Source organism: Suncus etruscus, chromosome 1, assembly GCF_024139225.1.
Source record: "Suncus etruscus isolate mSunEtr1 chromosome 1, mSunEtr1.pri.cur, whole genome shotgun sequence".
NCBI lineage: Eukaryota > Metazoa > Chordata > Mammalia > Eulipotyphla > Soricidae > Suncus > Suncus etruscus.
This window is the reverse complement of record NC_064848.1, coordinates 171,143,311-171,167,429: the sequence shown is the minus strand read 5'-3', so window position 1 is coordinate 171,167,429 and position 24,119 is coordinate 171,143,311. Positions and strand designations below refer to the sequence as shown.

The window sequence follows — 24,119 nt, the reverse complement described above, 5'->3', positions numbered from 1 at the left end:
ATAACCAAAGCCCTTCATGGATCTAAGCTTAGTGCCTAGGGTGGTGGTGGGGTTTGTTCCTGCATGGAGGGTATTTTTCTCTCCCTGCCTTTGGCTACTTGGTCCCAGAGCCAATCTTGAAGTCGCCACTTCTGTGGCTAGTCACCAGCCCCTTAATGTTACAGCGATAGATATTGGCAGGGTCCTGGGACTTGAGATTTGATGGCATCTACAAAGGGTGTTAGGTAGAAACATGGTTTCCAGAACTCCTGCTCCAGCCAACTGTAGATTGATTGAGACAAAGGGATGGTAGTTTTCCATGTCCTTCTCTACCACCTCACACATGTCCCACCTCTGCTACTTAGAAACTGAGGTAAGGGCAGAAAAGGACACCCATTTCTTATAGGAAACTTCTCCCCTTTATTCTCACACCCCTGCTCATCTTTGGTGTGAAAAACAGATTTACATTTCTTTTAGGGAGGTACGGTCTTTGAAATCCTTCCCTTAGGCCACCTTCCATGTTTTGTGAACCTTCGTTGGAGGTAATCCTTCGCTCCAGAAATTCGAAATTCGAAAGCAAACTGGCAAGCCCTTTGGTGCCTTCTTGAGGTGGTTTCCTAGCCTCATACCTTAACATCTTTCCATTGCATTCTAGAATTCCTTTCTTCTTCCTTCATCCTGGTAGCCTCTCCCTTACTCTAAGCATGGGTCAGAAAGAAAGCCCAGAAAGCCTTTTAGAGGGATTGGGAGAGTATGTGACTATAGATTAGTCTTAATTCCTGCCTTGCAAGCTCAGAAAAAGGAGAGCAGGTGTGTGTGTGTGTGTGTGTGTGTGTGTGTGTGTGTGTGTGTGTGTGTGGTGTGTAGTGGTCAGTATTATCAAACAGTATTAACTCTTGGGCTGGCTGCTGAGAGCTACACTCTGACCTGCCTTACCTCCCTCCTTCTCCTTTCCCTTTCTGGTACCAGAAGGAAGATCCAATTTCTAAGCATGATTGGATGTCTGGATAAAGAAAGGGAAAAGAATCAAAGGAGGTATTTTTCTAAATGTGGGATAAAAGAAATATATTTGTCATTTGTAGCCCAGTCTTAGTGGTCCTCTATTGAAGCTTTTTGTTCTAGAGGCCCCAGACCCAACCACAATTAGAATATGTATTGTGTTTATTTTCTTTCTATTTTAAGGTTGTTTTTTTTTTTTAATTTTGGGGGCTGGAGAGAGTACAGTGGATAAGGTACTTGCCTTTGGGGATATACCCTACTGTTCTCAATTCTTGCTCTTGTCTCTGTACTTAAGGGTCACTCCTGGCAGTGCTTGGGAGAACTATATATGTGAGGTGTTAGGGAACCAAACCCTTGTCTATATGTGTAAAGCAAATGACTAACTTGCTGGATTTTCTCCAGTACCCAAATCTTCCTTCTTCTTCTTCTTTTTTTTTTTTTTTTACTACCCTGTTCAGGGGACCATATGGAGTGATTGGGATTGAACTGGTAAACTGCATGCAAGGCAAGCCTGCTGTATTATCTCTTCAACCACCCTCCCTCCTTTTATTTTATTTTATTTTTTTTAAGCAGCTATTTCTTAGCGTGAATTTTCTAGTGGATGACAAGAAGCAGTTTTCTTTTCACACTGCCTAGATTTTGGAGAGGTAGGATAGCTGTCCTTGCCTGGCATTCCTTCCTTTCATGGCTGAGGGCATTTAGCCTAAGACAGGCTCTCCTTTCTCTCTGCAGCCCCCAGGAAGGGGACATGGGACAAGCCACATTCCAATTGTGATCTCTCATTGTTTCTAGTTTGGAGGGCATAAGAAGCTGGTGAAAGTCAAGGATCCCCACTTCCTTAGGTTCCACAGGAGATGCTAAGTAGCTGAGTGTTCATTTTACTGTTCAGCTATTGGGCTAGGCAATACCCAAGCACCTCTTGTCTGGACCTTTTAAAGCAGTTTCTATAAGGGAATTTTACATTTCTGCAGATGACTTCAAATAGATATTGGAAGGATAGACCATTTGGACTCTTCCTTATCCTTCACTGCAATTTCTGTTTACATAGTTGTCTGCCCATGCACCCTCCTCCCATCTCACCATCAGGACAGAGAATCTAATTTACTCAATTTTTTGAATCTATCTCATCAAGCATAGTGGGCAGGCAGGGAAAGCTTGATGAAAGCGAATTAAAAGGGTTTGTATCTATCTTTCCATGTGACCAATGCAATTAAATGGACCCCATTAAGTTCTTAAATTTTGAATCTGCCCGTGGTCCTTGTTGAGCTGAGTGTTTCTGCATTTGTGCACCAATTTCAAGTGTCTTAAGTATGCCTCATCTTTGAAGAGCAAAGAAATCAATATCAAGGGGTGTGCAATAATCTTCACTGCACTCCCTTTCTCTGCCCAGACAAGGCTACATGGAGACTCCACAGGATCAATCTTTATGCACAGACATAGCGATTTCTAATTATTTCTGTTAATAAAGACATTAGCAGAACACTTCCATATGCACCTCTCTAGCACAGGGATCCCCCCCCCAGTCATCCTGGTTGCTTCCGAGTTAGAGGTCTCCTTTTTGCCCCCCTCCCCAATCCCTCCAAATTGCTAAAAGCCAAAACCTGCTTTTTTGATCATCATCTATGTTTGGCCTGAAATCAATCACACCTGCAGTCGGCTGAAGACTGTTTTGCTTTTTCCACCTAAATCAGCCTATAGGTTCTCACTATAACTGCACTTTATTTCTCAGCGAATCTCCTACACCTTTGGAGTCAGAGTTTCTGCCAGGGAGGGAAGACGGGCCCGCTGTGCATCCCAGTATCAGCTAGGTGCCAGCGGCGGCCACGTGCCCTAGCGCGCTCCCGCGCCGACACACACGTCCCAGCCGAGCTAGCGCATGCGCACACGTATCGCGACGGTTCCAACAAGCCCTAGGGCCTCCCGCGCGCTTCCGCCTTCCCCCTAGCCACGCCCACCGTGACGCAAGACCACGCCCCTCCTCGCGCCGCCTCCCGGAAGTCGCCAACCGAGTGCTGGTCCCGGGGCCTCCGCGCGCCCTGTTTGCTCGTCTCCGGGCTGGAGGACCGCCTAGGCCGGGCGGGGAGATCGCGTCTGGACCGTGGCTGGCGCTGCACTTGAACGTGCTCGGCAGCGGAGCGAGACCCGCCAAGATGGCGGGGTCGCAGCCCCTGGCGCTGCAGCTGGAACAGTTGTTGAACCCGCGGCCGCGCGAGGTGGATCCCGAGGCCGACCCGGAGGAGGGTGAGGCTGCACTGGGCACGGCCACGTGTGCTCGGAGCGCTGTGGGTCCCGCCTGGTGCACCCCGCCTTGGCACGGGGGTGTTGGGCATCGGGGCCTCCTGACTTCTCATCCCAGTAGCCCCGAGGAAATTGGACTCCCGGCGTGAGCTGGGGAGCAAGGCCCGGGACCCCCCAGCGCGAGCTGGTCCTGGGTTTGAGATGATGGTGCAGGGAACCAACCCCAGCCTGGGTTCAAGTTGGGAGTCAGTTTTCCAGGATCTCAGTTTTCAGAGTTGCTCATATGAGCAAAGAGGAGAAGCAAGGCTGGTCAGTTTATTTATTTATTTATTTAAAAATTCTGTCTTCAACGCAGAATTCCCCTGGAGAATTATGGAAGGAGGCTTCCTGGGGCATTGGTGATGGTGATGGTGGTGGTAGTGGGGACTTGAACCCCCTTGGGGCCTCTTAGGCACTTGTCCAGGCACTGATGCTGGCTTGAGTCTTACTATTCTGCAGGATGATGCTCGAGGTCTTGAGTGGGAGGAATGTAAGTGAGGAAGGGCTAAGTAAGGGAGGACAACTGTGAGGGTTGGAACAACTGGTGGATGGAGGGATTTATCCAGAAGAAGCAAGGAAGCTTCCCAGAGGGATGAGAGAGTGAGGCTAGACTTGATGTGGCCAACTTGACTTATTCAAGTGACTGTCACACGTGGACCAGGAGTTGGGTTTTGTTTTAGATCCACTGAGGCATAGAGCTCTCTCCAGCTAGTAGATCCGGAGAGTTTTCTGCTCAGAAGCCTCACTGTGATGGCAGCCTGCTTTGGGGGAAGCAGCGAGTTTCCTATTTGTGGAAGGTGGGGATTTTTGGAAAGAACCCCAAATCAGAGTTGAAAAGGGTTAGCCTGAAAGTTCCTTCCAAACTGGAGACTCTCCCTGAGTACTTTTCTCCTGTCACCCACAGCCACTGCTGCCAGAGTGATTGACAGGTTTGATGAAGGGGAAGATGGAGCAGAAGATTTCCCAGCAGTGGGCAGCATTAGAAAACTGGCCTCTGCCTCCCTCTTGGATGCAGACAAAAGGTATTCTGGCAAGGCCACCTCTAGGCGAGCCTGGAAGGAAGACCACTGGGAACAACCTCTGCCAGGTTTATCTGGTGAGTAGAATTGTTTGCCTGGTTCTCTCTTTCTAACCTACTGTTTTTAGGGTTAAAATCCACTCCCCTTTCATCCCCATGACCTCTGCCACACTAGTCTGTGTATCCTGCCTATTATCTGATCTTAAGAGAGATCATTGATTTGACATTAGAAAGGGCTTTAGAGGTACTTAATTTCACTTCCTAAGGAATCTAAAGCCCTTAGAGATTAAGTCGCCATACTCCTTAGGTTTTGATTAATGGGTCACCATAAAATGGAGTGAAAGAAAAGGCAGTACATTTTGGGGCTGTGTATTGTAAAATACATGGCATCTGATATGCATCTGGCATAGATTTTCACCCTTTTCTTTCAGTTTTTTTTTTTAATTGCATTGGGCCACTGTTTGCTACTAATGTGTGAAACTAAATTTTTTGCCATCAAAATAGCAACCCTTCTCACTTCCTGTTAAGAGTTAGGAGAGCATGAATATATGTTTTAAAAGCTTTGTAAGTTGTTTAAAGAAGGAATTGGATATGGTGATTACTGTTTGGGGGTCATGCATTTTTCCCTCAGAGATGTCAGAGTTACCATATTGAGTCAACACAGATACTATAAAAAAGTACTTGTCAGATCATGATTTAGTGCTGATGGAATTCTGGGGTTTCCCAGATAAACTAATTTCATATGTCCCACCTAAAATACTTTATCAAAGAATGATAGCATGAATATGATATTTTTTGTGCTCTCACATGTGTTAGGCATTGTGATAAGATAAACTTTGAATTCTAAAATCCTAAGACTACTAGGTGCTCAAAACTTTTATTTTGTTTTGTTTTGCTTTTTTTTGGGGGGGGGGTCACACTTGGTGGCACTTAGGGGTTACTCCTGGCTCTGTGCTCAGAAATTGTTCCTGGCAGGCTCTGGGATGATATGGGATGCCAGGAATCTAACCACCGTATGTTCTGGGTTGGCTGCATGCAAGGCAAATTCCCTACCACTGTGCTATTTCTCCACCCAAGTGCTCAGAACTTTTATTGCCATTATTTTATTTTATTGCCATGTAGAAACATGTGTCATATCTCTCTCTCTCTCTCTCTCTCTCTCTCTCTCTTTCTCTCTCTCTCTCTCTCTCTCTCTCTCTCTCTCTCTCTCTCTCTCCCCTTTTTTCGTTTTCTTTTTTTTTTTTTTTTTGTGGTTTTGGTGCCACTCCTGGCAATGCTCAGGGGATACTCCTGGCTCTGCGCTCAGAAATTGCTCCTGGCAGACTCGGGATCATACGGGATGCCAGGGATTGAACACAGGTCTGTCCAGCATGGGAAGCAAATGCCCTGCCACCATGCTAATCACTTTGGCCCTTTTTTTTTTTTTGAGGCCACACCCAGCAGTGCTCAGGGCTTACTCCTGACTTTGTGCATAGGGATCACTACTGGTAGGTTTGGTTTACCATATAGTTTACCATAGTTGTGGGGGATTGTACCTGAACCAGCTTTGTGCAAGCAAGCTAAGCTCTTGCCCACATGTCATTTTATTTAATCCTCTCAGAGGAACGTAAGTTATAACTATTACTTTTTTTGTTGTTTTATTTTATTTTTGGGCCACACCTGGCAGTGCTCAAGGGTTACTCCTGGCTTTGTGCTCTGGAATTACTACTGGTGGTGCTCAGGGGTTCATATAGGATATCAAGGTTTGAACCTGGGTTGGTTGTGTACAAGGGAAATATGTCCTATCTGCTGTACTATCACTCTAGCCCCTAAGTTAAGAAATGAGTATTTATACTTATTTTAATAGAATAGAGAAATAGGGGGCTGGAGAGATAGCATGGAGGTAAGGCGTTTGCCTTTCATGCAAGAGGTCATCGGTTCGAATCCCAGTGTCCCATATGGTCCCCCGTGCCTGCCAGGAGCAATTTCTGAGCATGGAGCCAGGAGTAACCCCTGAGCACTGCCGGGTGTGACCCAAAAACCACAAAAAAAAAAAAAAAAAAAAAAAAGAATAGAGAAATAGAGAAACTGGTTCAATAACTTGCTCAAAACCATGTTTGGAAGAATCAGAACTTAGGGACTAGACTGACTGTACAGCAGGTAACACATTTCCCTTGCACATGGCTAACCTGAGTTCAGTTTCTGGCATCCCATATGGTCTTCCAAGTACTGCTAGGAGTAATTCCCAAGTGCAGAGCCAGGAGTAACTCCTGAGCATTGCTGGGTGTGGTGTGGCCCCAAAATATAAATAAAAAAAGCAAAAAAAGAAAAAGCCAGAAAGGCAGATGACTCCACCATTCGTAGTATAGCATTAAGGGGTTACTCTTGGCTCTGCACTCAGAATTTACTCCTGGTTGGAGCCAGAGCCATAGCACAGCGGGTGGGATGTGTTTGCTTAGCATGCAGTCAACCCAGGTTCCATCCCCAGCATACTATATGGTCCCTCTAGCCTGCCATAAGTGATTTCTGAGTGCAGAGCCAGGAATTGCCCATAAGTACCTCTGAGTGTGGTCCTAAGCAAAACAAAAAAAAGCTAGAAAGAATTCATTCTTGGCAAGCTTGAACCATTTGGGATGTTGGGGATAGAACCTGGATCAGCCATGTGCAAGGCAAATACTCTACCTGCTGTGCTATCGCTCTGGCCCTGACCACTGACCATCTGAACTCTTTTTTTTGTTTTGTTTTGTTTTGTTTTGTTTTTGTTTTTGTTTTTGGGTCACACCTGGCAGTGCTCAGGGGTTACTCCTGGCTCTTTGCTCAGAAATCATTCCTGCCAGGCCTGGGTTCTATTTCCATCACTAAGCACAGAACTGGATGGAAGTAGATCCTGAGCACTGCTATGTGTGGTCACAAAACAAAAATGCAAAGCAACTTCAATCCCGGGTTTCAGCACCAAAAAAGAACAAAACAAAACAAAAAAATTCAAAGCAACAAAAATTAAAAAAAAACCTGAAATATAATATTTCTCTTTATGAGGTCACTTTTTACCTGATTTTCAGCAGGAGAGTTTGGTGGCGCCTTTTTTTTTTTTTTTTTTTTTTTTTGGTTTTTGGGCCACACCCGTTTGAATGCTCAGGGGTTACTCCTGGCTATGCGCTCAGAAATTGCCTCTGGCTTGGGGGGACCATATGGGACACTGGGGGATAGAACCGAGGTCCGTCCTATGCTAGCGCTTGCAAGGCAGACACATTACCTCTAGCGCCACCTTCCCGGCCCCGGTGGCGTCTTTTCTATATACTGCATACTAGTGACATTTGAACATAATGACTGCTGTGCATAACTACCTTTCTTAGGTATTAGCATTTCTTAAATGTCATTTCTTAGCATTTATCTATGGTTGGCTTATAAGTGCTTAATAAGTATCTAATAAGTGAGATATACTGATATAAGATTGTGCATGTGAGATAGGTAATCTAAAACTTTTATCAAATACTTGCTTGGGAACACAAATTCCTTCACCAATTGAAAACTATTTTTCAAGGTCCAGATCAATGGCTACCTCTTTAAGATAGTACAGTGGGTAGGACATCTGCCTTGCATGTAGCCCATCTAGGTTCAATTCTTGGTGTTTCATATGATCCCCTGAGCACCACCACAAGTGTTTCCTGAGTGCAGAGTCAGGGCCCAACAAATAAAAACAGAACAAAACCAAAGAGCTTTTATAGCCTTGCTTAAATTCTCTTGTCCCATAGGCTTTTTTTTCGGGGAGTGGGGAGACACACCTGAATGCTCAGGGATAACTCTTGGTGGTGCTCTGGGGACCATATAAAATGCTGGGGATCAGACTCAGGTTAGCTGTGTGCAAAGTAAGTGCCCTACCTGCTCGCTGTACTACTATCGTTCTAGTCCCAATATTTTTTTTTTTTTTTTTTTTGGTGTGGGTTTTTTTGGGTCACACCCGGCAGTGCTCAGGAGTTATTCCTGGCCCCAGGCTCAGAAATTGCTCCTGGCAGGCACAGGGGACCATATGGGACGCCGAGATTCGAACCGATGACCTCCTGCATGAAAGGCAAATGCCTTACCTCCATGCTATCTCTCAGGCCCCTAGTCCCAATATTTTTTCTTCTGTTTTTCCTTTTTTGTTTTTGTGCCATGTTCTGCTCTGTTCAGGGATTATTCCTGGCAACCAATCACATGGAATGCCAGAAACAGAACCCAGATCAGCCACTTGCAAGGCAAGCCCCTGCCCCAGCAATTAATATTTAATTCTCTAAGCTACCAAAACTTTATGAAGATATTTTGAATACTTCTTTTTTTGGGGAGGCCACACCCATTTGATACTCAGGAGTTACTCCTGGCTAAGCACTCAGAAATTGCCCCTGGCTTGGGGGACCATATGGGACACCAGGGGATCGAACCACGGTCCTTCCTTGGCTAGCGCTTGTAAGGCAGACACCTTACCTTTAGCGCCACCTCTCCGGCCCCTTGAATACTTCTTTGTGTTATATAACCGCTTTTTTGTTTTCTTTGGGAACCAGACCCAGAAGTGGTGTGGGGACCATGCAAGACTGGAGATTGAGTTTAGGGCTCCCACATACAAAGCATTCACTTCCACCTTTTGAGCCATCTCTCCAGCCCTTTTATTATATTCTTGGGTGTTGCTCCTGGCTTACTGCTCAGGGGTTGCTCCTGGTAGTACTTATGGAATCACTGGTAATAGGGATTGAACCTGAGCCTCTGATCAGCAAACGTGACTATTAATCCATGAGCCTCTGTTTCCCTCTCACTCCCCCTCTCCATTATAGTTTTACCTCTTTCCAACTAGAATCTTTGGGTAGCACACATGTTTATCTCTGTCCATTGCATTTTAGAGATTATAGATGTATAATAAAAATCCAATGGGCTGGAGAGAGAGAGCATAGCGGTAGGGTGTTTGTTTGCCTTGCACATAGCCAATTCAGGGCCAATGGTGGTTCGAATCCTGGCATCCCAGAAGGTCCCCTGAGCTGCCAGGAGTGATTTCTGAGCACAGAGCCAGGAATGGCCCCTGAGTACTGCTGGGTACGTCCCAAAGAAAGCCCCCCCTAATAATAATAATAATAATTATAATAATAATAATTATTATTATTATTATTATTTGGGGACCAGAGCGATAGCGCAGCAGTAGGGCGTTTGCCTTGCATGCGGCTGGTCCAGGATAGACCTGGTTCAATCCGGCGTCCCACGTGGTGCCCCTAGACAGGAGTGATTTCTGAGCCCATAGCCAGGAGTAACTCCTGAGCATCACTGGGTGTGGCCCCAAAACAAAAAAACAAAATCTATTAAATTGAGAGTAGTAATACTTAAAAGAAATTAGATCCTAGGGGACAGAGATAGTATAGGAGGTAAGGTACTTGCCTTTTATGAGGCCAACCCTTTACTACATATGGTCTGCCTCCCACCCTCTAGCAACACCAGGGACCACTCCTGAGCACCCTTCTCCCACTGACACACACGCACGCGCACACACACATACACACACACACACACACACACACACACACACACACACACACACAATCAAGCTGTCAAATTCTTTAGTTTGAGCTGATATATGTCTCACTTTTCCATCTTCTCTCACTGGCTAGACCAGGAAATATCTGCTGGTGAAGGGTCTGAAGATGAAGATTCCGAGGATCTGGACGAATCCGATGAGGATGCAGCGAGTGTTGCAGAGGAGGAGTGGGCTGAAGAGGATGAGGATGAGGATGAGAAGGACAGTGGTCTGGCCTCAAGGAAGAAGGATGGAAACCGTGTGGCAACAGTGGGCAGCTTCAGGTCCCAGCCTATCAGTGACTTTAAGAAATTTACTGAGGGAATGGATGATCTTGGTAGTGATGAGGATGAGGAAGAGGAGGAAGAAGATGAGAGCGGCATGGAAGATGGCAATGACGAGGAAGACTATGAGAATGAGAGTGAGGGTAGTGTTGCTGATGGCCGGAACAGTGAAGACGATGGTGTGGTGATGACCTTCTCTAGTGCTAAAGTTTCTGAGGAAGTGGAGAAAGGAAGAGCTGTCAAGAACCAGATAGGTTTGTATATGCTTTGCTGATGTTTTCTAGAAGTATCTGCATTTGATCTCTCTTTTTCTCCCTCCCTCCCTCCCTCCCTCCCTCCTTCCTTCCTTCCTTCTTTCCTTGCTTTCTTCTTTCCTTGCTTTCTTCCCCTCTCTCCCTCCATTCTCTACTTCCTTCCTTCCTTCCTCCTCCCTCCTTCCTTCCCTTCCTCTCTCTTTCTCCTTCCTTCCTTCCTTCCTTCCTTCCTTCCTTCCTTCCTTCCTTCCTTCCTTCCTTCCTTCCTTCCTTCCTTCCTTCCTTCCTTCCTTCCCTCCCTCCCTCCCTCCCTCCCTCCCTCTCTCCCTCCCTCCCTCCCTCCCTCCTTCTTCCTTCCTTCCTTCCTTCCTTCCTTCCTTCCTTCCTTCCTTCCTTCCTTCCTTCCTTCCTTCCTTCCTTCCTTCCTTCCTTCCTTCCTTCCTTCCTTCCTTCCTTCCTTCCTTCCTTCCTTCTTTCTCTCTCTTTCTTTCGTTTAATTTTTTTTTCTCAGAAATCACTCCTGGCAGGCTCAGTGACCATCTGGGATTCTGGGGATTGAACCTGAGTGAACCTGGTCAGCCATGTGCAAGGCAATCACCCTACCTGCTGTGCTATTATTCTTGCTTCTTGTTTTTTGCTTTTTGGGATCACATTAAAGCAATACTCAGGGTCTGTTTCTGTCTCTGCACTCAGGAACTACTGGCATGCTTAGGGGACCATAAGGGGTTTCAGGGTTGAACCTGGGTCAGCTGCATGCAAGGTATACACCCTATCCATTGTGCTATTACTCCAGTCCCAAGATCTCTGTTTTGTTTGTTTGTTTTTGACTATTTGATTCTCCTGTGTCCTTCAAATTAGTTTGTAATATGCCCTGCTTACTAAACCCCATTTCTCTCTGCTTAGTCGCCATTCTACACTGCTTAGCTGTCTGCTCTGGTACTTTTAGCAACTAGAAGATTAAAGAGTATTTTCTCCTTTTTAGGCTTTAGTATTCTATCTCCCTGTCTCTGTCTCTTACCAGATATTTGCTTCCAAAATGCTGAATTTATTTCCTGTACTAGAATGTGTTGCCATGGCTTGAAGCTGATAAAACTGTGTTGCTTAGAGAATGCTATGATTTCAGTGCCTTTTCTTTCTCTGGTCCAGGAATATTTCATACTAAGGTATGCAATTCTCCTTTCTTTCTCAGCACTGTGGGACCAGCTTTTGGAAGGAAGGATCAAGCTGCAAAAAGCTCTGCTAACCACCAATCAACTTCCTCAACCAGATGTTTTCCCTGTTTTCAAGAACAGAGGTGGCCCGGAATTTGCCAGTGCCCTAAAAAATAGTAAGAATATTTAAGCTTTATTGGAATTTTACTTTGAGTCACTGGTATATATTAGTATGCACTGGGGTTGTGTGTGCAGTTCTAAAAAGTCGAAGGAATTTTATTTTAGTGATAATAGGGCTTGAAAAAGTGCATTTTAACTTCTGTCAAATGAAAATAACTTGGAAATAGATTTGGGGAACCATACATAGTGGACTCAGAGACCATACCTTGCTCTGTGATCAAGACCATGCCTTGGGATGATTGGGAAACCATATGTGGTACTTAGGAGGTCATATTCAGTGCTAGGGCTTTGAAATAGGTTCACAGCCACAACCAAGGCAAGCACCTTAATCTCTGGCCCTAGATTGGGCTTTAAGTAATGGTTATTAGTGTTTTTTCTACCTGTCCTCTCTACTCTTCTCTTGCCTAAAGGACTTTCTGAATTCTTTAGTGCTTAAGGAATGCTATTTGAAAAGCTACTGAAAGAATGATGACTGTATCTAGTTTAGTTATTTGTGGCATGTGCTTAAAAGATGGTCTCTGAAGCATCACTGGGGAAGTCTCTAGAAGTCCCCGGACATGCATCTCCAGGCCTGCAGTTCTGGGGGTCCCCTGAATACTGCTAGGTGTAGTCAAAGTCCTCCTCCCTCAATGAATATCTGTACATCAAAACAAATGTCTGCACATGTTACAGGTAGCTAGTTTTTGGTTTTTTTTTCCCCCAACTTTTTTATAGTTAGCCATAATATGTTGAGTATTTCCCTGTCTTGGCAAATGGTAAATGGTTTAGGAAAAGTTTCTTGGTAACCTTACTTTGGCAGAATGATTTATACTGTGCTGTATAGCTGATGAGAAACGGATTGAATCTGTACTGATCAGAAAACTACTGAGACTTAAAAACTGTCTTTAATTAAATAAGTCTCAAGTTCGGTTTTCTAGCAGTTAGTCTGATTATCTGGGTTTGTTTTTAATTTTTTCTTCCACTCTCTTTCCATCTCCCCTTCCTCTGTTGATGTTGGATGACTTGGGGTCACATAGAGAAGCTTGTGGAGCTTGTTCAGTTTTTCTGGTAGTGCTCACAAGAGTGGGGTGTGAGGGGGTAGAGTGGGTTGTACACTCGACTGTGGTGCCCTGTGCTTGTTTGGTTGTAGTGTTGGTACACATGTCACCATGGTGAGCACTTTTTGTTGAGGCACACATTATGGCTGTGGACCTCACTAGGGGTCGCTATAGTTCAGTGCTCACACAAGTGCTTGCCAGAGGTCACACTTGCTGGCCATGGTCTTGCACATCTCTTTTGTTTTGGTGTGTACCTCTTTTTGTGGTGCTCATATGCACCTGATTGATGCAGGCAGAAGAGCATTTTTGGTTCTGGTGTTATAGGGCACATAGCCTTCCAGATCTCCTAGGTTTAAGTGATAAATACATGATATGATTTGAGTGAGTTATTTACGTTCACAGTAAAATCAAGGTTATGTGATGATAAGGATTTATGAATATAATCACTGCAAACATTAGTATGGTGTCTGGTACACTATCAGTACTGCCAGTGTAGGTACTTCCTGCTAAAAAGAAGCATTTGACAATGTTTAGTCTTGTGAATGATGATCATCAGTGTAACTAACAATCTTATTCATTGCTTTTTAATATTTTAATTATTTTGTTTTGTGGGCCACATTTGGTTGTGCTTAGGGCTTACTCCTAGCATTGCGCTCAGGATCATTACTGGTGGGGCTCTTGGGACCATATGGGGTGCCAAGATCAAACCTGGGTTGGGGGGCCAGAGCAGTAGCACAGCGGTAGGGCGTTTGCCTTGCAAGCAGCTGACCTAGGACAGACTGCAGTTCGATCCCCCCAGTGTCCCATATGGTCCCATAAGCCAGGAGCAATTTCTGAGCACATAGCTAGGAATAATCCCTGAGTGTGGCCCCAAAACCCAAAACAAACAAACAAACAAACAGAAAAACCTGGGTTGGCCATGTGCAAGGCAAGTATCCTACCCACTGCCCAGGCCCTGCTTTGTAATAGAATTCTAATTTCCTATGTAATTTAAATGAACCATTTATTTGGGAAAGTGAGTATTGTTACATTCTATTAGTATGCTTAAAATTCATTTTCTCAGGGCCCGAGTGATAATATAGCAGGTTATGTTATAACATAACAGAATTATAACATATCGTATGATTGTATACGGCCCACGTAGGTTCAGTCCCCAGCATCCCATATGGTCTCCTGTGCCTGCCAGGAATACTTTTTGAGTGCAGAACTAGGAGTAACTCCTAAGCACCGCCAGGTGTGGTCCAAAATAACAAGGGGCCGGAGAGATGTATCACAGTGGTAGGGCATTTGCCTTGCATGCAGCTTACCCAGGACAGATGAGGGTTTGATCCCCAGCATCCCTTATGCCAGGGGCAATTTCTGAGAGAAGAGCCAGGAGTAACCACTAAATGCCACCGGGTGTGACCCAAAAACAACAACATCAAAATCAGCTTCTGCCTCAGTGACTATGGAAAGGTTACCAGAGATTTTTCCTTACTGCCAAGCCCTGATTCCCTGAAGCTTTCAGTCTGACCTTGCAATACTTCCTGTTGACTCTAATGACACTATATATGCACTTTGGTTTCCTGCCTTTCTAATATTATTTCAGTGTAATATTATTTCAGTATTGAGCATCCTAATCCCATATTATGTTGTTGTTGTTGTTGTTTTTTTTTTTTTTTGGTTTTTGGGCCACACCCGTTTGACGCTCAGAGGTTACTCCTGGCTATGTGCTCAGAAATCGCCCCTGGCTTGGGGGAACCATATGGGACGCCGGGGGATCGAACCGCTGTCCGTTCCTTGGCTAGCGCTTGTAAGGCAGGCACCTTACCTCCAGCGCCACCGCCCTGCCCTTTTGTTGTTGTTTTTAATATAATTTTTTCCCTCAGCATTGCTGTTTTTTGGTTTGTTTGTTTCGGGGGGGGGGGTGCCTTTATGGTGCTTTATGGCTACGCTGGGTAGTGTTTAGTAGGCCATGCAAGCATGGGTATCTGATCCAAGGTGCCTTGCAAGCCTCCCTAGTTTTTTTGGTTTTTTTTGGTTTTTTTTTTTTTTTTTTGGTTTTTGGGCCACAACCGGCGATGCTCAGGGGTTACTCCTGGCTGTCTGCTCAGAAATAGCTCCTGGCAGGCACGGGACCATATGGGACACCGGGATTCGAACCAACCACCTTTGGTCCTGGATCGGCTGCTTGCAAGGCAAACGCCACTGTGCTATCTCTCTGGGCCCATTTTTAACTAGAGTATTGAAAGTGACAGTCTTCCAGCTACATGCTCAGTTTGTCTCTTCAACACACTTATCTCCTCAGGTTTTCAGAAAATTGAATTTTGTTGTTTTTGTTTTTAACCTATTTTACACTTTTTTTTTTAATTACAGAGCTGGGGATTTATCCCAGGAAGCAGTGTGTCTTACTACAAGTCCCAGCTTCAGTGTCCTCTCTGACTTTCTTTACTATAGCATTAGGAGGCAGATCTTTTATGTAAGTGGTAATGTTGTAAAAGGGAGAAAATAAGTTACTTAAGGAACCCTCAGCGTGAATTATTTAAAACATTTAATTATAGACTATATTAGTATAATTGTAGAGAGAATAATATATTGAGCCCTATATACAATTGTCATAAACTAGTGAAACAATCGTCAGTCCAGGGCTGATCTTATTTCATCTATATTTATACTAACTTTCCCATTTCTAAATTATTTTGAAAAAATATTTGATAGCGTATCATTATATCTGTAAATCTTCTAGCAGGTGTCTCTGAAAGAAAAAGATATTTAAAAAAGTCATAATACCATTTATTCCACATAAAAGAAGCTATGTTTTTTTTGTTTTGTTTTGTCCCCCAATTCACAATACAGACCAGGCAAAGGGCCTGGGTTGAGGTGTATATGGGGTACATTTACTGTACCTCCTCTTTCTATACAGTCAGTGTCAAGAACACAGCCTGTGGTAAGAATTGGGAGGCTGTTTTGTTTTGTTTTGATTTTTTGTTTTTGGGCCACACCTGGTGACGCTCAGGGGTTGTTTCTGGCTATTCGCTCAGAAACCGCTTGTAAGACCTTATGGGACACCAGGGGATCTAACTGAGGTCTGTCCTAGGTCAGCGCGTGCAAGGCAAATGCCCTACTGCTTACATCAGTGCTCTGGTCCCAGCAATGTTTTCTTTTTTTGTGTGTGTGTTGGTTTTTGGGTCACACCCGGCAGTGCTCAGGGGTTATTCCTGGCTCCAGGGTCAGAAATTGCTCCTGGCAGGCACGGGGGACCATATGGGGTGCCAGGATTCGAACCGATGACCTCCTGCATGAAAGGCAAACGCCTTACCTCCATGCTATCTCTCCGGCCCCGCAATGTTTTCTTAATAAACATTAACTGATATGAATGGATGAGGGAATTGAGTGTTTTTTTTTTTTGGGGGGGGGGCCACACCCGGCGGTGCTCAGGGGTTACTCCTGGCTGTCTGCTCAGAAATAACTCCTGGCAGGCACGGGGGACCATATGGGACACCGGGATTTGAACCAGCCACCTTCGGTCCTGGATAGGCTGCTTGCAAGGCAAACACCGCTGTGCTATCTCTCCGGGCCCGGAATTGAGTGTTTTTATACTGTACTCTTTACTTATTTTATTTTTTTTATTTATTTATTTATTTATTTATTTATTTATTTATTTAGGTTTTTGGGCCACACCCGGCGGTGCTCAGGGGTTACTCCTGGCTGTCTGCTCAGAAATAGCTCCTGGCAGGCACGGGGGACCATATGGGACACCGGGATTCGAACCAACCACCTTTGGTCCTGGATCGGCTGCTTGCAAGGCAAACGCCGCTGTGCTATCTCTCCAGGCCCTATTTTTTATTTTTATTTTTTTTTGGTTTTTGGGTCACACCCGGCGGTGCTCAGGGGTTACTCCTGGCTGTCTGCTCAGAAATAGCTCCTGGCAGGCACGGGGGACCATATGGGACACCGGGATTCGAACCAACCACCTTTGGTCCTGGATCGGCTGCTTGCAAGGCAACCGCCGCTGTGCTATCTCTCCGGGCCCCCTGATTTTATTTTTTTTTAGTTTTTTTTCTGTAGCTTTAAATGAAATGATTAAAGGAAAGCTAAACTTCAGATATAATAAGTTGACCTTTTAGTGAAATGCATGTTATTAATGTATTTAATGGGATGCATTACAAACTGCGGTGAGCACTGTGTTTCATTACAGGTCTAAAATGCAATATTGTTAAAGACCTTTAATAGAAACAATGGTTGACATTTTGATATTTCCCACAAGCAAAAAATGAAAAGTAAAACAAAACAAAAACATCAAAAAAGATAAACCAAAAACAAATCAATCAACCCCCTATCAAGAACACAGTAAAATGACTTATAAATATGGAGAAAGTTTTGTATTAATTTTTTTGTTTTGTTTTGTTTTTTTTTGTTTTTGGGTCACACCCAGCAGCGCTCAGGGGTTACTCCTGGCTCTACACTCAGAAATCGCTCTTGGCAGGCTTGGGGGGACCATGTGGGATACCGGGATTCAAACCACTGTTCTTCTGCATGCAAGGCAAACTCCTTATTTCCATGCTATCTCTCTGGCCCTAGTATTAATAATTTATAGTTCGAGGTCAAAGCAATATATAGTAGTAGGATGTTTGCCTTGTATGCTGCCAACCTGAATTTGCTCTCCAGTACCCCATAAGGTTTCCAAGTCTTAAGAGGAGTGATCTCTTGGCACAAAATAGAAGACCTTGGCACCTCTGAGTGTGACCCAAAACTGAACAAAATTTTGCAATTTGATTTTTTGATTTCTTTTCTTTTTTGGTAAGATTTCTTTTATTGATATAAACGTATATTATACTGTGTATATACACCAATATATGCAATATATACATACATACGAACACTCCACCTCTATTTTGACTTGAGAACAACAAAGATCTTTTCTCTAGGGTCTAGCACCAGCTTAAGGAGTACCAAGTACAGACCTGACAGTTTGGTGCTCAGTAGCTACCAGGTCATACATACTTGGTGGTGCTTAGTTCCTTGTACAGATAGATGATCAAACTCAATACTTTATCTGCCCTACTTCTTGAGCCACATTCCCAGCCAAGTGGTCATTCACTGTGGTGCTCAGATGACCATGTGATCCTGGGGATCAAACCCAAGGTTCCCACATGTAATACTTGTCCTTCAGACCTTTGAACTGTCTATAGCTTCTAAACTTGGGTGAAAATTATTTGGTGGAGGTTTGGGAACGGGACGGGATGGTGGAGCACCCCTTGCCATACTTAAGGTTTATTCCTAGCTCTGTGCTCCAAGATTACTCCTGGCAGGCTTAAGGAAACATATAGGGGACTGAGGATTGAATCCAGGTCAGCTATGTGCAGGTTAAGTGCCTTACTCTACTATCTCTCTAGCCCTAATAAAAATGACTTTTTAAAAAAACTTTTGTTTTGGGAGCCAGAGAGGTGGCACAATGGCGGGTCTTTTGCCTTGCTTGCGGCCAACCTTGGAGGGACCCGGTTTGATTCCCAGCATCCCATATGGGTCCTCAGCCTGCCAGGAACACTTTCTGAGTGCAGAGCCAGGAGTGATTCCTTGAGCCCCACTGGGTGTGACCCAACAACCAACCAACCAACCAACCAACCAACCAATCAATAAAGTTTAAAAAAAAAAAGTTCTGTGTTGCAAGATTCTGCTTCCATCATTGGGTGGTATCTGATCCCACCATTGGGTGGTACCTGATTCTGGGGGATAAAAACAAGGGTCTGTGAAAGGCGAGGGGCTTTTGGCTGGAACTGATGCTGAGGCTTTGAACTTCAGTCTTGTCCACCGAATAAAGCTAATATTTCCACAAGCCTGACTGTCTGCGAGCTGTTTACCCGCCGCTTCACCTCAGAACCGCTGGCTGAACAGGGTGGCAGAAGCGTGCTTTGAGCTGGAGGGGAAAGACCTCATCCTCCATCCCTCCATCAGTCAACCTCTTCAGGGGCTGACTTGCAACAGTTCTGTTTTGGGGGCCAAACCCAGTAATAATCAGGGGTTTCTTCTGACTGTGTTCCGGAATTACTCCTGGCGGTCCTCGGTGGACTGAATGGGATGCCAGGGATTGAACCCAGGTTGGCAACATACAGCCAAGTGCCCAACCTGCTGTACTCAATGCTCCAGCGCCCCAAACTGAATTTTTTTTTTGGTTTTTGGGTCACACACGGCGGTGCTCAGGGGTTACTCCTGGCTGTCTGCTCAGAAATAGCTCCTGGCAGGCTCGGGGGACCATATGGGACACCAGGATTCGAACCAACCACCTTAGGTTCTGGATCGGCTGCTTGCTAGGCAAGTACCGCTGTGCTATATCTCTCCGGGCCCCCAAACTGAATATTTTAATGCTCCTTTGGCCTTAGCACTAATTGACACCTTAAAGAATGACTTCTTAAATATTATATAATTCACAAGCAGCTAGTCTTTTTGTTGTTTTTGGGCCACACCTGACAGTGGTCAGAGGTTCTATAGTCTGGTTCTACAGTCATGAATCATTCCTGGTGGACTCAATGGATGCCAGGGATTGAGTCCAGGTCACCTGTATCTAAGACAAGGACCCTATCTGCTGTACTCTCTCCATTGTTGCACAAGTAGTCTTGATAAAAACAGATTGTATTTATTTATTGGTTTTGGGCCACACCCAGCAGCACTCGGGATTACTCCTGGCTCTGTGCTCTTGGCAGGCTTGGGGAACCATAGGGGATGGTGGAGATCAAACCTAGGTCAGCCGTGTGAAGGCAAATGTCCTATTTGCTGTGCTATTGCTCTAGCCCCCCAAAATTATATTTATTTTTTAATAGATAATATATTTATCTAATACAAAATTCAAACAGTAATCAGGATTACATATGGAATAAAGTCTTCTCATTCCTGTACCTCTATCAGTCAGTCCTGTATCCCATAGGCAACAAATACTATCAGCAAAAGTCTCCTTAATTACTTATTTGCCTTAGGTAACAAATCCATGAACATCTATTTCATTGTTCTCTCAATTAACACTTTGAGTTCATGACAGTTCTCACAGATGATCTATAGAAATCTGAAAATATTCTTAATTACTTGGAATAGGTTAAAGTACTGCTTGGGATAAGTGTAGGAGCAGATTTAGAATTCTAGAGTACACAAGTGAGATTGTCTTAATGATGGCTGTTCATTATACTAATTATACAATTGTCTCCCTAAGAATTAAAATAACAGGTTTTTGTTCTTGACCCATGTAGCTACTGGTACTCTGAAGCTGTTCCTGTCTAACTTCTTTTCTTTTTTTTTTTTCCACCCACACCGTCAATTTTCCCTTTCTCCTGGCTCACTTCTTGGGGGACCATGTGGATCCAGGGACTGAACCAAAGCCTTGTGCATGCAGGGCATGCTTTCAGCCCCCTGGGTAATTCTTCGGGCTCTGTCATGCTTATTTTAAAAACTCAGAACATACATAAAAGCATTAAGAAGAAAATCAGGATTATTTGTAATTCTCTGCTGCAAGGAGTAACCACAGATGTCATTTTGATGAATATCCTTTCAGACCTCTTTTTGTGCTTAAACACAAATACACACCTACCTTTTTAAAAACAAAGTGGAATCTGTACAAATACCGACTATTCTGAAGGCTTATTTTTTTCTACTCAATATATCTTTTTATGCCATATTTAGATGTATGTATAGTTAGATATACATCAGCATTTTTAGTGACTACAGAATATTCCATTTTAAAGATTTACTGCAATCTGTGTTGATGGATGCTTGGGTTTATTCTAGTTTTTTACTTTATAACACATGCTTTGAGAAACATCTTTGTTCATATATATTTAGGCAATCTGTTTAAAAGTAACACAGTCCAATAACTATAATGCAAGCCTCTTATGTAACCTAAAATTTTTTAGTGACCACATTAAAAAATAATTAAAACCCACAGTAAATTAAAAAACATAGATATAAAGTAAAATGTATTTTATAAAAAAACTTGTAAAAATATTTTAATATATCATGGCCAGAGAGATAGCATGGAGGTAAGGTGTTTGCCTTGCATACAGAAGGATGGTGGTGTGAATCTCAGCAAGCCTGCCAGAAGCGATTTCTGAATGTGAGCCAGGAGTAACTCCTGAGCGCTGCCGGGTGTGACTCCCAAAAAAAACAAAAAGAATTTTAATATGTAAAATATAGTTTAAACATGTTTAAAGGTGAAGAGTTTGCCCTTATGATTTTTAAAAACTAGGGTATATTTATTTTTCTTTATTATTATTATTTTTCTGGATCACACCCTGAAGTGCTGAATGGCAACCTTTGATTGTGGACCATGCTTGTGGGACTAGGCGGTGCTGGAGGTTGGACCTGGGACTCGTGTCAAGCATAAGGAAGCCTTAGTGTTTCGGCTCATCTTAATTTGTATCTACCATATTGGTAGCCACATATGGCTAGTGAATATTACACCAGACAGCACAGGTCTACATTCTCTGCAAAAGCATTTGCTGGGATAGTCAACTGTAGTCAATTTCCCCCTGCCCCCAAGCTTTTAGAATGTACAACCAAACTGGTCTTTAGAAGGATTGTGACATGTTAAATTTTTATCTCTGACAGTTATTTTCCTCTATTATTTCCACAATAGATTATTACTGGTCTCTTGTTTTTTCTAAATTAGAGGTAGGAAATTAAGACTATCTCTTGGGGGGAGTCAGGGGAGACAGGTGATCATATTCATTGGTGCTGAGGACATACTCCTGACCATGCACTCCTGAATTACTCCTGTTAATCCTGATGAGCTCAGGGATCCAAATGGGGTGCTGGGGATCCAACTTGAATTGGTATGTGCAAGGCACATTCTAGCCACTGTACCATAGCTTTGGCTCCAAGCCTACAATTTGATATCTTTTATATATACGTAATTTCTGTTGGCTTAGCATTGAAACGTAGCTATGCTTTTATTATTTTATAAGAGTTTAGAACCTAACAACTGCAAGGTGCTACTCCTATTATTCATAGTTGTTTATGTCTTAGCTCTTAAATATTATTAAAGCAGTACATGAATATGATCAATGGTACAGAAGCTTCAGAAGACAATAGTCTTGATGCTGGAGAGATAGTACATCGCAAGGCTTTTGCCTTGTATGTGGATGACCCAGGAGAGGTTCAATTCCCGGCATTCCATATGTTCCTCTGAGCCTGCCAGGCACCATTTCTGAGTGTAGAGCCAGGAAAAAAACCCTGAGCCCTGCTGGGTGTGTCCCAAAAAACAAACAAAACAAGATTAATAGTCTTTTGCCTTCATCTATTTTATTTCTTTTTTACTTACATACGATGATTTGTTTTTCTCTGTCTATCTCATTTCTGATTCTCTGGTCTGAAAGCTGAGACTACTACTAACAGGTCATACATGTGACTTGTGACTTGGTCCTTGAACTTAGTCCTTGTGATTGTCTGTGACAATCATGAGCAGTTTGGTGCAGCACAAATGTTCCTGGAATTCCAGATCGTGGCCGATTTGCCTAGCTGTGGTCTCTGGCCCAGCCAGCTGCTGTGAATAAAGACCTTATTTTCCTGCTGAATCTCTGGCTCGGTATGCTTGATTAAGTGGACTTCTGGTACAACAATACTAAATAGACACGGATAGATAGGATCTATGAAAATTCTTTTTATTCTATTTTACTTGTAATAAAAACCAAGTTCGAGACTGGAGAGATAGTAGAGGGGATATTGTTCTTGATTGCACATGACTAACTTTGCCTCTCTCCCCAGCACTGCATATGGTTCCCTGAGCAAGCGAGTAGTAAGCCCTGATCACTGCCTGATGTGACTTCCAAATTAAACCAAACCAAGCCAAACCAAAAACCCAGGTCAAACATTGCAAATGAGGACTGGGGTAAAAACGTGGTTAAAGCTATAAGAAGGCATAAGATACGTCATCTTCTTTCTGGTACTTTATCCAATGAAAGCAATAAACTGCACTTTTACAAGGTACTTGGGGCCCACTGACCACTCCCAGCAAATCTTGGTTCTTGAGCAACTAGACCTGGGTTCAGTGCAAGGGGTGCTCCTGGGATTCTGCAATGCCAGGAATTACATGGTCACTGCAGGAAGGTTGAGGACTCCAGGGCTACACAAAATAACAGTGTTCCACTTGGTGACAGGTAGGCGTGTGCTTTATTTTATCTCAGGCCCTGTTTTCTTTCCAGTGTGTTTAGAATTAGAGTCATGACTTCTTGGCTACTTGAAAGATGTTTCTAGTTTAGTCCGATTTCCTAGTTGCTAGTTGAAATAGATCAGTTGCTTGAATCATGCAGTACTAAGTTTTTCTTAGTTTTGGACTATTAATGAATTGTTTTCTCCATGCCTTTCATCCCTCTGCCCTCTGTGTTATTCCCTTTTTTGGGGGGAGAGAGCACGCCCAGCACTCAGGGATTACTCCTGGCAGGCTCAGTGAACCATATGAGATGCCAGGGATCAAACCTGGGTCGTTCATGTGCAAGGCAAATGTCCTACCCGCTGTGCTATGGTTCCTGCTCCTGCCTTCTATATTAACTCAGATTTATCAACTCAGCCTCCCCCTCCCCCCACCCCCCACCAAAAACTTGAAATCATGCTACTTACTGAATTATATCTTTCTAGCTTGAATGGTTCTTTGGGTTTGATACACAATTGTATCCTAGAATTTCCTTTTATTAATTTACAAGGTGTAGTTCTTTCCCAACTCCCTCTTACTTTCCTTTATTTCAGTTTACTGTATCAAATTTTGTTGTTGTTGTTGTTGTTGTTTTGTTTTTTTTTGGGGGGGTCACACATGACAGTGCTCAGGGGTTACTTCTGGCTCTACACTCAGAAATTGCTCCTGGCAGGCTCGGGGGACCATATGGGATGCCAGGATTCGAACTACTGCCCTTCTGCATGCAAGGCAAATGCCCTACCTCCATGCTATCTCTCCAGCCCACCCCCCCTTTTTATTTTCTTTTATTTTTTTAGGTTACACCCAGCAGCGCTCAGTGGTTACTCTTGGCTCTATGCTCAGAAATCGCCCCTGGCAGGATTCAAACCACTGCTGGGGTTCAAACCACTGCCCCTCTGCATGCAAGGCAAATGCCCTACCTCCAACTATCTTTCCAGCCCCACCCCCTTTTTTGGGTTTTTGGGTCACACCCAGCAGCGTGCAGGGGTTACTCCTGGCTCTATGCTCAGAAATCATTCCTGGCAGGCTTGGGGACCATGTGGGATGCTAGGATTCGAACCACTGTCCTGCATGCAAGGCAAAGGCCCTGCCTCCATGCTATCTCTCTGGCCCCATACTTTATCAGTTTTTTTTTTTTATTTATTTGTTTGGAGTGGGTGGAGGTATGCTTGGCCACACCTGGTGATTCTTAGGGCTAACTCCTAGCTTGTGTCCAAAAATCACTGGCCTGGAACAATAGCACAGTGGTAGGGTGTTTGCCTTGCACACGGCTGCCCA

The 24,119-nt window shown here is 44.0% G+C and overlaps 1 protein-coding gene and 1 non-coding gene across 2 annotated transcripts in view; one reads left to right on the top strand and one right to left on the bottom strand.

The window, feature by feature from the left end:
* The first annotated feature begins 2,983 nt into the window (after nt 1-2,983).
* Nucleotides 2,984-24,119, top strand: part of AATF (apoptosis antagonizing transcription factor) — a 108,526-nt gene continuing 87,390 nt past the window's right edge. The window contains exons 1-4 of the mRNA XM_049772782.1: nt 2,984-3,219; nt 4,160-4,351; nt 9,880-10,323; nt 11,513-11,650. Coding sequence (XP_049628739.1) covers nt 3,129-3,219; nt 4,160-4,351; nt 9,880-10,323; nt 11,513-11,650 — 865 coding nt within the window. The 5' untranslated portion in view covers nt 2,984-3,128. The remainder of the gene's footprint in view (nt 3,220-4,159; nt 4,352-9,879; nt 10,324-11,512; nt 11,651-24,119) is intronic.
* On the bottom strand, nt 15,502-15,634 carry LOC126031001 (small nucleolar RNA SNORA51). Its single transcript, XR_007503215.1, has one exon. It is a non-coding gene; the product is annotated as a small nucleolar RNA SNORA51 (small nucleolar RNA).